We start from the raw sequence: 12,849 nt of genomic DNA, 5'->3' as shown, positions 1-12,849 counted from the left end.
TGTTCATTAATATACTATTCCCTTAGGGCTGCCCAGTCTGGGACACATCAACTGCTTTCTGCAGGCCCACCTGGACATCTTTGGAAAATGACACCTCTTATAGATTTTTGTCATTTAACATAAAATATTTTCTTTGCAATGCATTTAAAGTCCATAAGATGTCAAAATGCATTATGTGCTCCTATTAAAATGGTTAAATCTTTATAATTTATCCCTTAACTGTTGAAACGAAGAAGGTTACTAGGCGATGCTGTTTGCTGTCACGACTTTTGTGCTCTTTCACTAGAAACTTTGACAGCCGCCACCCACAACTCTGGCAAGTTTCCTTCACAAAAGAAAAAAAATAAACATTAAATGAAGATGAATTTGAACTTATTCTTTTTACTTGTAGCTATATCTAGTCATAAAATTAGCTGGTACAAATTTGCCCTCCTTCATTCAAGTATCTGAAAACAAAAAATACTGCTCAAAGTTTTCTTTGAGCTGAACAAAAAAGTGAAAAATGGCGTCAGTTTATGCTTAAAGAAAAATTAACAATCCTAGAAAACAGTGATTCCAGAATGAAGAAAAATGACATTTTCATTCTGTATTTTCATATCTGTATTTCTATTAAAAAGAAGTTACATGTAACATCTCATTTTCATTCTGTATTCATACCTGTTTTTCTATTAAAATAAAGTTACATGTAACATCTCGTTTTCATTCTGTGTTCATACCTATATTTCTATTGAAATGAAGTTACATCTAACGTCTCGTTTTCTTTCTGTATTTTCATGCCTGTACTGCATAAAAAAAAAGTTTCAGAAGCTCATGTTTTTTTATACAGGTGTTGTCAAGCTTAGAACACAGTGTTGCACAAGAGATAGGAAGGCGAGCTAAGGTTTTCAAGGAAAATACAGGTACTTTATTACTGTACAGAGAAGGCAGGTATTGTCTCCAGACTTCATTCAAAATAGGAGCTGTGACACAGGCCATCATCCTGCTTTAGCTCCCATTTTCAGATTAATAGAACATCAGCAGCTCGCAATCACTGCTTTTGCAGACGCAGTCTGGGGAAGAGAGATCAGTGGGGTTTGAGGAAGAGGATTTCAAAGCCTGATGTTAAATGTTCTAAATATTGTGCAACAAGCACCTTATGCTGTAAGCCTGATCCTGCACAGGACAATCAATTACTTTGCCCTTGGTTTACTGTTTACCAGATGTAGTAGACCAGCTATGGAGCTGTCCTTGCACCACTGTCACAATTGTATACGTATTTTCCCCACAGTCATTTTAATGAAATATCCATTATAACGAAATATTTTTAAAGTCCCTTTAGTTTCCTACTCAGATTCTGTTATCTGAAAAAATTGTACTACTAGGTAATCATTAGTCATCCAACCACGTATTTAGTTAAATCAGGCAGTTAAATTATTAATAAATTATTATTACTATTAAATAATTAGTTAAATCCTGCTCCGTGCTCCATTGACAGTGCCATGGCTGTTCCATATAAATGAGGAGAAATTTCTTTAGCTAATCTAAATTAACAAAACACATCCTAAATTTAATTTTGTTATATGCAAATCAATAGGCTCCACCTCAAAACTACATAAACAAGCTCCAATTTTCATTAATAACAGTGTAACAACACAGGGAGGATTATAATCTTGGGGGGTTTCAGCACAGGGTATCCTTAGCATGTGTACATTCTAAATATTCTCTGATATTTTCTGTTTAGTATCTGAAAAGTACTACTTAAATTCAATTCAAAATATAAAAATTCAAACATGAATATACATATATTGTTGAACTAGTAAACTCCAAAATAATTCAGGATATATCCATTAAATAAACTCAAAGCTGTTTTTTGTAACAGCATGCTTTTAAAGTCCAGTTTGTCAGTGAATCATTCAAGTAAGTTTGTAACATTGACTCTTGTTAAGATTTTACTGTATATTTGCATTATTAGATGTCTTACAAAATATTACTAATGATTAATATTTAACAGATGAGTCAAAATAACTGGAATTTCAAATGTCAGAACCTCATGGTGCTATTTTTTTTTTTTTTTTTTTTTTACAATTGTACTAACTGTACCCTAATCTCGTTTCAGAACTTCTGTAAAAACAGCCTTTGTTTTGTGTATTTTGAAGGTTTCTTATGTTATTACCTGTACTCAGTAAATTTATAACTGTAAGGCAGCATTACATTCGTCAATGTAGCATTCAGATATATGGCATGTGTTTTCACTTATGGGTTAAACTTAAAAAAAAAAAAAATCAGTTTGCTTTCAAAAGCCAAACGTAACAGAAATTCAGTTTTTGCAGATTCATATTTAGCAATGAGGTATGCCCTTTTGCTTGTCCTGGTAAATGTGCTTTAGCAAGTCCATGTCACTGTTAACACAGTATATGTCATATTAATAGGAAGATGAGCCTTCTCCTTCTAATGCATTAAAACACTAAGTACATTCTATTTTGTTGTTAAGATATACAGCAAATCATGTCATCACCAGTACAGACAAGCCAAATAGCCACTTCATTTGAATCCTGCCTTGATGTTTACTTGCTGTAATTGGTGTTAGCACCACAAGTCCTCCCACAGTCCTGTATGCATAACTGTGAAAGCTAGTGAGGTCTCCTTCATTAATCTGCAACACTGAACTGCATGAACTGTTTAGATGGTTGGATGCCTGGACTAAATGACATTTGAAGAAGTGCTCATAACAATCGGACAATTAACACAAGAATTACCAATGCTTACGAAAAAACCCGTAATCCCACCTCAAATCCCTTCGCACCTCTCCATCAAATGTATGTTTTTATTGTGTAATATTAACAATAACAGCCATTCACTACTCAAAACAGTAAATTTGCGAGGCAGCCAGGATCGAACTGGTGACCTCTTGATTATAAGTCAGCAGTCCTTACCGCTGCACCACGGAAGCTGTCGTATTATATTTGTACCTTTTGTGAAAGTGTTTATTTGATATTTGGACTTCAGCCTTCACACATTATACATTTCAAGTCTACATTTTGTCATTTATTACTAAAACATGAAAAACGTTTCTGTTATAACAATGTGTTTACATAGATTGTTCTAGACACGGAACACACATTAAATATTTGTATTCCAAATAACGATATATTATTTACCCTCTACAACTCCAAGCAATTCACTCCATCAAACACTGAGCACTGAAAACCTTCTTTGTGAATTGAGCTGTGGCGATGGGTGGGGGGATGTGATAGTAGGCTGCTTGCTGCTTGTGTTGATCAACACGTTTACAAGACAAAAGATGCTGATGGAGGGATGGTTCTAGGCTTTGGTAATTCTAGTGTTAATGCAAATCCTCTGTTCATACATCGGGACTGTCTATGACCCTATTTGCAGTGAATGATCTAATTATCTCTTCATTTCCTTCTACAAATGTGTGACAATACACACTAAACAATTGCATCTCATTTTCTCAGTAATGTTATTTCACTTTCAAGGCTTTGCACAAATCTGTTGCTGAACTATAATGGGGTGAAGGTGGCAACAACACAAGCCTGTATGTTTGTGAATGTTTTTTTTTTTAAGTAACAAGTACAATTCCTGCACTAGTGAGTTGGAATTCTCATTCACGTGCACAAAGCATTTACAGATATGACCTTAACTTTTTCTTTTCAACATGTGTTATGATAGTGCTGTAGCATTACCAATGTAAAACATTTTTACAAGTAGTTTTTACTCTTGTATTTCTTAGATATTTTTGTGCCTTATGAAGTAATTTGTCTACTTGCAGTCACGCATGAGCACAGTTAAGGCTTTGTTGATACTACCAATATTGTGAAAAAGCTGTTACAGTTACATTTTCAGAACTTTGGTACCGAATTAGTATTGGAATATAGATTATGGAGAAATCCCTATTCCAGTCACTTTTTTCATTGTTTACTTAAAACTTACCTCAGCTCTAAAGTCTTGTGGTCACTATTTCCATTCCCATTGTCTTTCCATTCATGCTACATAATTCTAATCTCTCTAGCTTCCTCTGCTAATCTGGATTCTGCTCTTTGCTCTTTTTTTAATTCCTTTTACTGATCTATTCCTCTCAATTTTTCACATCAAAAATATCTGATTCAAAATGATTTTATTACAGTATACTTCTACATAGATGATATGCCATTGGACTGTCTCAAACACCCTATTGCTACTTTATAATTTCTTTTTTGAAGGGCTCATTCAAGTTAATTAAAAGTTTTTGTTTTGATGTAGCCTTGGTGTCAGTTTTAGTTATTCCTTTCAGGTTCAGTTTGGGATAGAACTGGTTATAATATTATCTGTTCTCATTTTAAGAACTGTAAATACTTAGGATGTGTTTTAATAATAAAAAATAATAATAAAGGATTTTATAGGTATGTACAAGTATGTTAATGTGTTTATTTTTGTTTGAATATTTCTTAAAAATATCTAGTAAAACAAGCACCACAATAATATGTTTGACTTTTATTGATTTCAAGTTTCATAATAATCCTTATTGTAAGATAATTTTTTGTTATCACTTTGTATTAATTGTGACGATTTTGTTTTTTTTTTGTTTTCTCAAATATGCAGTATGCCATACAGTCATGATTTACAACTGTCATAAACTTTAAAAAAACATTATCTTGGCAGCAGTCAGAAGATCTTTTGAACACCTATGGAACATGTTTTCTCTCCTGATCTGATGAGAAAATATTGCAGCACACCTTCATTATATTTTAAATAAATGCACTTTTTTGTTAGAGAATGTTACATCACAAAACACATATTGTACATTATAGTTCATTATTTCTTAAGAGATTTCTCCACACCAAATGTCAAAAGACTGAAATACTCAAAATGCTACCACAAAAATTCATACATGCACAACTACTTCATTTGTTTTTCTTCTTAATCCAAAGTTATCTAATTAAAGTGACCAGAGATAAAGGAAATTCAGTCTTTAAAGTAATATAAGGAAATTGTATTGAAACCACAAGTTCACTTAAACAAGAATGAAACTGAATACTTTCATGTTAGAAATTAAAATGAATACATTAATAACTGTCAACTTACCACACAATTAACAAATAAAAATAAAAAAAATGAATTTGCATATAAACAAAGAAAAATATGGGTATGTACTTAAGGTGATTAATGATAATATACAGATAACTTGTTTAAAAGTTTATTTTTTCACTCTCATAAAGTAAACTGAATTCCTCACCTTACAGCTAGTTACTGCAAGTCTTGAGAGACCATCAACATAAGGACCAAGAACCTTGTGTTCCCTTACTTTTAAGGAATGCTGGCCACTAAAACGAAAAATGAAAATGAACAGTCACATCAGAAACACAAGTAATGAACTCTAATTATAATTGACTGATTGCTTACATAATATGATAAGCAGTCCAGAATACTGTAGTCAAGAATACTGATGGCATAAAATGTGGTTCAATCTGAGCTTCAGGCATTATTAACCAGAAAATGCTACCTCAACATATCTCTCTATTATATTAAATAATCCTTTGACTTAACACGACTTTTTATAGACAAGACTTTTTGGAAGATTTTTTCAAGTCCTGTGAGACAAGACTTTTGCCATGAGAATTTTTAAAGTCATGCCCTCCTCTTAACCATTTTCAAACAAGACCACAGTCATCAAACCTCTCATTCGTTTGAATGCTTTTGTCAGACACACTTCCTGTGCTCTCATCTCTTGTAAATCTTTACTTTTTCCTCATTTTAAGTCATTTATGAAAAGTCCACAGTTTCATCCTTTAAAGAAGCATTTCAGGACAGTATTTTTAAACATACAATATATTCATTAAAAAAGTTGAAGTAATTATTAGGACAATAATTTTATACATTCTAGATGACATGTCAACGACTAAGGGAAAGGGCTGCGTGTCGAAAAGAGGCCCAAAAGCGTTGGAGAGAAAAGAATTCAAACAAGATTTGGATGATTTTGCTATCTGGCTACTAGACATTGGCAACTTCAAAATCTCCCAATAAAAGAATACTTATTATGTAAAAATCTTATTGAAGAATTTTATCCTGAAGAGTTATCAACAGAAGAAATGAGTACACGGGCAATCCTAGCAGCAAGAAACAATGAAGTCAAACGAATTAATGTGACAATCGTCGATCAGTTATAGAGCAAATTTAATAAATGTGTATCAACAGAGTATGCTGAAGCAGTTGGTGGTGATAGTGCAGAAGATGAAAACATCAAATTACAATATCCCATTAAATATCTACAAGCGTTAACACCGTCCGGTCTTCCACTGGCTGAATTACTGTTAAAAGAAAGATGTATCATAATGTTATTGCATAATTTATGTATGAGTGAGGGACTATGTATTGGGATTGGGAACAAGATTAGTTGGATTAAAAATTGCTCAAACAATTATAACAGGCAAAATTTTAAATGGCAACAAAAAAAGGTAATATAGTACATATTCCGCAAATAACATTAGACACCAAAGAAGATCTTGATATGCCATTCGTATTAAAACGTTTACAATTTTCCGTTAGAATAGCTTTTGCTATGACAAATCATAGGGACAAATATTCCAAAAAGTAGGTTTATTTATTAGAGAGAAACGATATTCACTCACGGGAAGCTTTATTTTGCGTTGTCACGATGTAAATCCAAACACTGAATCAAAATTCAACGCGATATTGAAGAAAAGTTAATTCTAAATATTGTTTTTACTGAAGTTTTAAAGTAAAAGTGAAATTTAAAAATCTCTTTAAATTGTATATCCGGTTAACCAGACCAAGGGGTGAGCGAGCAGGGGGTGGAGCTGCCAAATAAAGTAAAATGCAAGATTTGAATGCACAATGGGGGATGTGAAACTTGAAAACTATTTTATGAGGAGGTCCTCATACAGGTTGTGTATAGTAGTAATTAAGAAGACTAATAGATGTTAGGTTATATAATTCAGTGTATGAGGTACAGATCAATGGAAGTTAAACTTAAGATATACAGTATACTAAAACATCTCATCTCATCCTAATCTGAAGTACAGTGTAAATCTGTTCTACAAAAAAAGACAAAGCAGAACTAGAGAAAGTCCAGAGAACAGCAACTAGGCAAAATGTACTGTAGAACTGCATGATATATCATAAGGGAAGAGTGAAGTTCAACTATTCATTTAACAGAAATCAAAAGATGACACTAATAAATTGTTTAAAATTATAAATGCACTTAGTACAGTGTACCTTAGCTGTTACTTTAAAATGAGTTCTAACAAGAAGATTGTGGGCACAGATGAAACACTGTTAAAGGAATACTCCACCCAAAAATTATATTTTTTATACTGTATATGTTGCTTACCCCACATAGTTTGTTGTGAAAGCTGAGGAATTTTTTTTTATGCTTTCATACAGAATTGAGAGAAAAAAAGTTGATGATGGGCAGCACAGTGGCGCAGTGGTAGCGATGCTGACTCACAGTAAGGAGACCTGGGTTCACTTCCCGGGTCCTCCCTGCATGGAGTTTGCATGTTCTCCCCGTGTCTGAATGGGTTTCCTCCAGGTACTCCGGTTTCCTCCCACAGTCCAAAGACATGCAGGTTAGGTGCTTTGGAGATCATTAATTGTCCCTAGTGTGTGCTTGGTGTGTGAGTGTGCCCTGTCCAGGGTTTATTCCTGCCTTGCACCCTGTGCTGGCTGGGACTGGCTCCAGCAGACCCCCGTGACCTTGTGTTAGGATATAGCGGGTTGGACAACGACTGACTGACAAAGTTAATATAACAGATGCCAAAAGTGACCAGTGTTGTATAACTGTAAACAATGTGAAAAATGCCCTTTGAAAAAATGTAAACATTTATAAATATATGCTTCCTGAATTATCAGAGCACATCATCCATCCATCCATCCATCCATCCATTGTCTCCCGCTTATCCGAGGTCGGGTCGCGGGGGCAGCAGCTTGAGCAGAGATGCCCAGACTTCCCTCTCCCCGGCCACTTCTTCTAGCTCTTCCGGGAGAATCCCAAGGCGTTCCCAGGCCAGTCGAGAGACATAGTCCCTCCAACGTGTCCTGGGTCTTCCCCGGGGCCTCCTCCCGGTTAGACGTGCCCGGAACACCTCACCAGGGAGGCATCCAGGAGGCATCCTGATCAGATGCCCGAGCCACCTCATCTGACTCCTCTCGATGCGGAGGAGCAGTGGCTCTACTCTGAGCCCCTCCTGGATGACTGAGCTTCTCACCCTATCTTTAAGGGAGAGCCCAGACACCCTGCGGAGGAAACTCATTTCAGCCGCTTGTATTTGCGATCTCGTTCTTTCGGTCACTACCCATAGCTCATGACCATAGGTGAGGGTAGGAACATAGATCGACTGGTAAACTGAGAGCTTCGCCTTGCGGCTCAGCTCCTTTTTCACCACGACAGACCGATGCAACGCCAGAGCACATCATGAATGTGATATTACATTGTTTGCCATTGTACACAATTGCCTTCCAAATTTTTTTCTCTACAGTCTTCATGAAATAATGTGATTAAAAATTACATGAGGTAAGTACTCCTTTGAAGGGGAAATGTTGCAGAAATGTTACGAAGTTTTCAATACACAGAGAATTCATATACTACTGTATATACAAGAATAAAATGCAAAGTAGTAGTATTGTGGTAAACAATAGTACTTTGAGGACCTTCAAAGGTCAACTGGAAGTCATTTGTGTTGTGCAGTTGAATGTGCTCTTCTCATCAAAATAATTCTAAAACAACTTTCTTGATGAAAAGACCATGAGTCTCAGTACATACTAGAAAATACCTATCTACATACTTATTCCCTTCTGTTCCTTGTGTGCCTCGCCCATACTTGCTGGCTGGCTCGTCCTGCCTCTCCACCCAGTGCTATTCCCTCAAGGCTCTGTATCTGTCTGGGTGGGCTACTCTTACGCTACCTCTGTAATTGGGCAAAGGTGTGATGATGCTTCCTCTGCAGCACCATTGAGACATCTGACTGTTCCAACTGTGTGCAGCACGGTCAGCCAGCACCTCAATTGACCGCGAAGCACAACACACTCGCACACACCCATGCCCAATTGGAGCCTACACTTTTTCAGACGCAGTTATTTACTTAAAATTTGTACAGCGCCACTGATCACTAATCACATGCCCGCAGTGCAACTGATGGTCCATGTCAAGGCCCTACACTGCACTAAAAACAATAATAAATGCCCTAAAACGAAAACCAAACCCTTTCTTAACACTAGAATCCCTGAAGCCCACGAAAAAACTCTTAATCTTGGGCCACCGTAAATTCCTTCACACCTCTCCATTAGTCCTTTGTTTGGCAAATGTGTCTATCACCACAAGTAGCAAGTACCTGCTATCCCATCTCCCCCAACTGACGCAGTTAAAGTCGCACAGAAGATTCGCGGAGCTCAACTCTGTTTATCTGGGTGTGATGTGCCTGGAATTGTAGAGGGTAAATAATATTGTCATCTGGAATACATACATTTCATGTGTGTTCCGTGTCTACAATGATCTATGTATAGTAACTGTAGGATGACAGGAAATGCAAGGCAGGAATTGTTGAATACATAACTAAAACAGAAATATTTTTCATGTTTTAGCAATAATTGACAAAATGTAGACATGAAGTGTATAATGTGTGAAGCCTGAAGTCCAAATTTCAAATAAACACTTTCACAAAAAGTACAAATACAGTATAGCAAAACAAGTGCGCTTTTATTGAAAAATATAACCAAAGAAAAAGAAATCAGGTTAGTGTACGATGCTGACACAATCGCTTGGGTGGTGCAGAGGTAAGAACTGCTGACTTATAAATCAGGAGATTGTGGAATCGATTCTGGGCCCTACCTAGACTTACTGTTTTGAGTAGTGAGTTGCTCTTATCGTTACTATTATAGAATAAAAACATACATTTGATTTAGTTGAGTCTGTAACAGCCTGTGTAAATTTATGGTACTCCACCCAATTTGACACTGCTAGTTTTCAAATAAAGATGTGCTATAACAGAGGTGAACTCAGATGAGGATGAGGGTTCAATTTCAGAGAAAGAACAGTAGCCTTCCTCGCAAGAAACGTCCAGTCACACATAAGTACAATGCAGCTACACCAAGTGTAAAGGCGGAAAATGGCTCCATTTGGATGCAACAAGAGATTGGGCATAATTCCTACCAATGAATCTGACACACACGTCCTTCAATGAAACAGCAGGGCATACCGAGCTCGCCAAGGTATCGTGCAAAGTTCTGTCTGTGGTTATGGTTTGTGATGGTCTTTAACATATATATTTTTTATGTACTTATATAAAAGCCATCTCCTACAATTCCCTCCACCTTGGTCTTTTCTTCTCCAGGCTTTCCCAATTTAACAGCTGACCTTGTTTTCCTTGAGAAGTTGCAATAGCACTTCTTCCTACCTCCTCCTGATTCCTTATTTCCTCCACCACCATGTGTCAGCACATTCCCTCCCCTAACTTACTCCAAAACGGCTTCTTAACTTGGCAACCTCCTTAAGCCTCAAATCCACTTCAGCCTGCTTTACTGCTGCCTTTGGGTCACATTTGTATCCAGCTTCAACCGAGATACCAGCTTTTCTTATCATCACATCTTTTGAATAAGACCATGTTAAGTCCAATCTTGCTTTTGCAAACTTGAACTCCTCCACCAAGATGGGTATTGGTATTTCCAAGAGTCCTTTGCCATACAAGGCATTTGTGCTTTGACATCTGGGAACTTCCAACCATTTTGTTATACTCCGTACTTGACAAATGGTACTGTTGGGGGTCACATTATCTCTGGAAATAAAGCAAACTGTGCATTCCACTTAAAATTTGCCTGGTAGGACACATTCATGGATTCTTTTCATTCCATTAACTGTTTGTTGTTTTATATCTTGAGCCTGTCGCCTATCACTTACTGTCGCATTATACCATCTGCCAAGGCTTTTAAATGGCTCTTCCAAAATCATAAGAATAACTTCATCTACTTAAACTCTCTTGCCTTCTAAATGGTCCTTAATAATCAAGATACTTCAGCAATTGTTGAGCTTAATTTTCATTCTAGCCCATTTAAGTGTCATTGATTTTTCCCAGTAATCTTTTTGTATATGCCATAGTAGTTGTAATCGTTGTCAAATTATCCATGTATTCCTGAAGAGGTGGTAGCTGGAGACCACTCTCCCGTTTTTCTCCTCCCAGCACCCATTTCGAAGCCCTGATAATAACTTCCACTGCCATGGACAACAGCAACGCAGAGACCAAACATCCAGGCATAATGCAGACTTCCAATTGCTGCCAGTCCGTTAGGAAATCGTTTGTACTGAAACACATTATTACGTCATTAAAATACTTTATAATTAACTCATGAACACAAGCTGTTATTCTGAAGTATTCCAGCGCCAACCATTAGTCTATGCGATATAGAACCATAAGCATTTGCTAGGTCCAAAAACATAATATGAAGATCCTTGTTCTTTTTTCTTTGTGACTTGAATTTGGTTCCATATCATACTTGTATGCTCAAGGCATCCTGAAAAGATAGACACACCTGCCTTCTACACTGATGTATAAATTCATTTGTTATCTAACAAATAAGAAACTAATCTTCAAGCTACTATGCTGAAGAAAATCCTCCCTTAAATAAAACCTTAAAACCAGTAATGATCCATGAGTTTAAAATGAGGAATTAAAATGAAAGTAAAAAGACAGTCATTGAGTCCTTAATGTTTCGTCAGACAAGCCCAGAACTCCAACTTTGTTTTCCTGGCTCGTCCATTACTCGTTCAGCTGGTGGAGACTCCAGCATTCACGGTCCTCACCAATCTGACACCCTGTCTTAGATGTCTCAAGAGGCATCGGGCAGACTGCTTGGAGTCAGTTGACCCCCTGTCATCCTTTTCGTTCCACTTGCATGCCTCAGATCCCTGGAGAGAACTCCGACAAAATCATACCCACTCCTCCACAAATATTCAGTGGGGGTAATCTGCCCCTAGAGCACCAATCCTTCACTCCATCACAGGGCCAATGACCACACTGCCTCTCCCACAATCGCTGGCTGGCTTGTCCTGCCTCTCCACCCAATGCTGCTCTCCTGGCTCTGTTTCTGTTGTTTCTGTTCTCTCTGTTCTGTCTTTTCTGTCTGTCCCTCTCTGCCATGCAGGCTCCTCTTATACTACCTCTCTAATTCTGCATGGGTGCGATGAGCTACTTCCTACATGGCACCACTGAGACACTTGACTGATCCACCTGCCACTGCATTCGTGTCACTGCATTCGTCAGCCAGCACCTCAATTAGCTGTGGACCAAAACACACTCACGCACACACACCCGCACCCAGTTGGAGCTTACACTTTTTAGGGCGCAGTTATTTATTTCAAATTTGCAAAAAAAAACTTTATACCGTTTTTGCAAATATTAAAGGGGTTATAAGGTGTTAAACTATTAACCAAGCAGGTTTAAACTTACCCTTTGGGATCAAGAAGGTCTCGTACTTTCTCATTATAGATTTCCATATAAGACACTTCAACTGTGAAGTTCTCCTTTTCTTCTGTTTCCTGCAGGGTTCTTTGAAATAAAGAACTGCAAAGCCGTGGTATTAAACCAGGTTGATCAGATGGACCCATCATTGTGTACGACTTTCCAGAACCTACAAAAATTTTGTAAGTATATTTTTTAAGTAATTTTAAATTTAGACACTGTGACTTAACTAGACTATGAAGCCTTACTTTTTTCTCTGTTCTGGTAATGTAACACAAAGTGTAATCAACAAAACCTGATGATGAATAGTTAATTTCACAGCTTTAATGAGGCCAGACAAGTTAAAAAAAAAAAAAAATGTTTGGAAACTATACATATAGAAAAGTAGTATTGACTACCATTC

At 36.9% G+C, this 12,849-nt stretch overlaps 1 protein-coding gene across 1 annotated transcript in view; it reads right to left on the bottom strand.

The window, feature by feature from the left end:
• LOC114649345 (kinesin-like protein KIF13B) overlaps positions 1-12,849 on the bottom strand; it is a 664,407-nt gene that overhangs the window by 552,969 nt on the left and 98,589 nt on the right. Inside the window, exons 6-7 of the mRNA XM_051924704.1 lie at positions 12,435-12,615; positions 5,213-5,300 (exon numbers count right to left, since the gene is read on the bottom strand). Coding sequence (XP_051780664.1) covers positions 5,213-5,300; positions 12,435-12,615 — 269 coding nt within the window. The remainder of the gene's footprint in view (positions 1-5,212; positions 5,301-12,434; positions 12,616-12,849) is intronic.

Source organism: Erpetoichthys calabaricus, chromosome 3, assembly GCF_900747795.2.
Source record: "Erpetoichthys calabaricus chromosome 3, fErpCal1.3, whole genome shotgun sequence".
In the NCBI taxonomy this organism is placed as follows: Eukaryota; Metazoa; Chordata; class Cladistia; order Polypteriformes; family Polypteridae; genus Erpetoichthys; species Erpetoichthys calabaricus.
The sequence above is the reverse complement of the archived record's forward strand: the minus strand, read 5'-3'. Positions and strand labels throughout refer to the sequence as shown.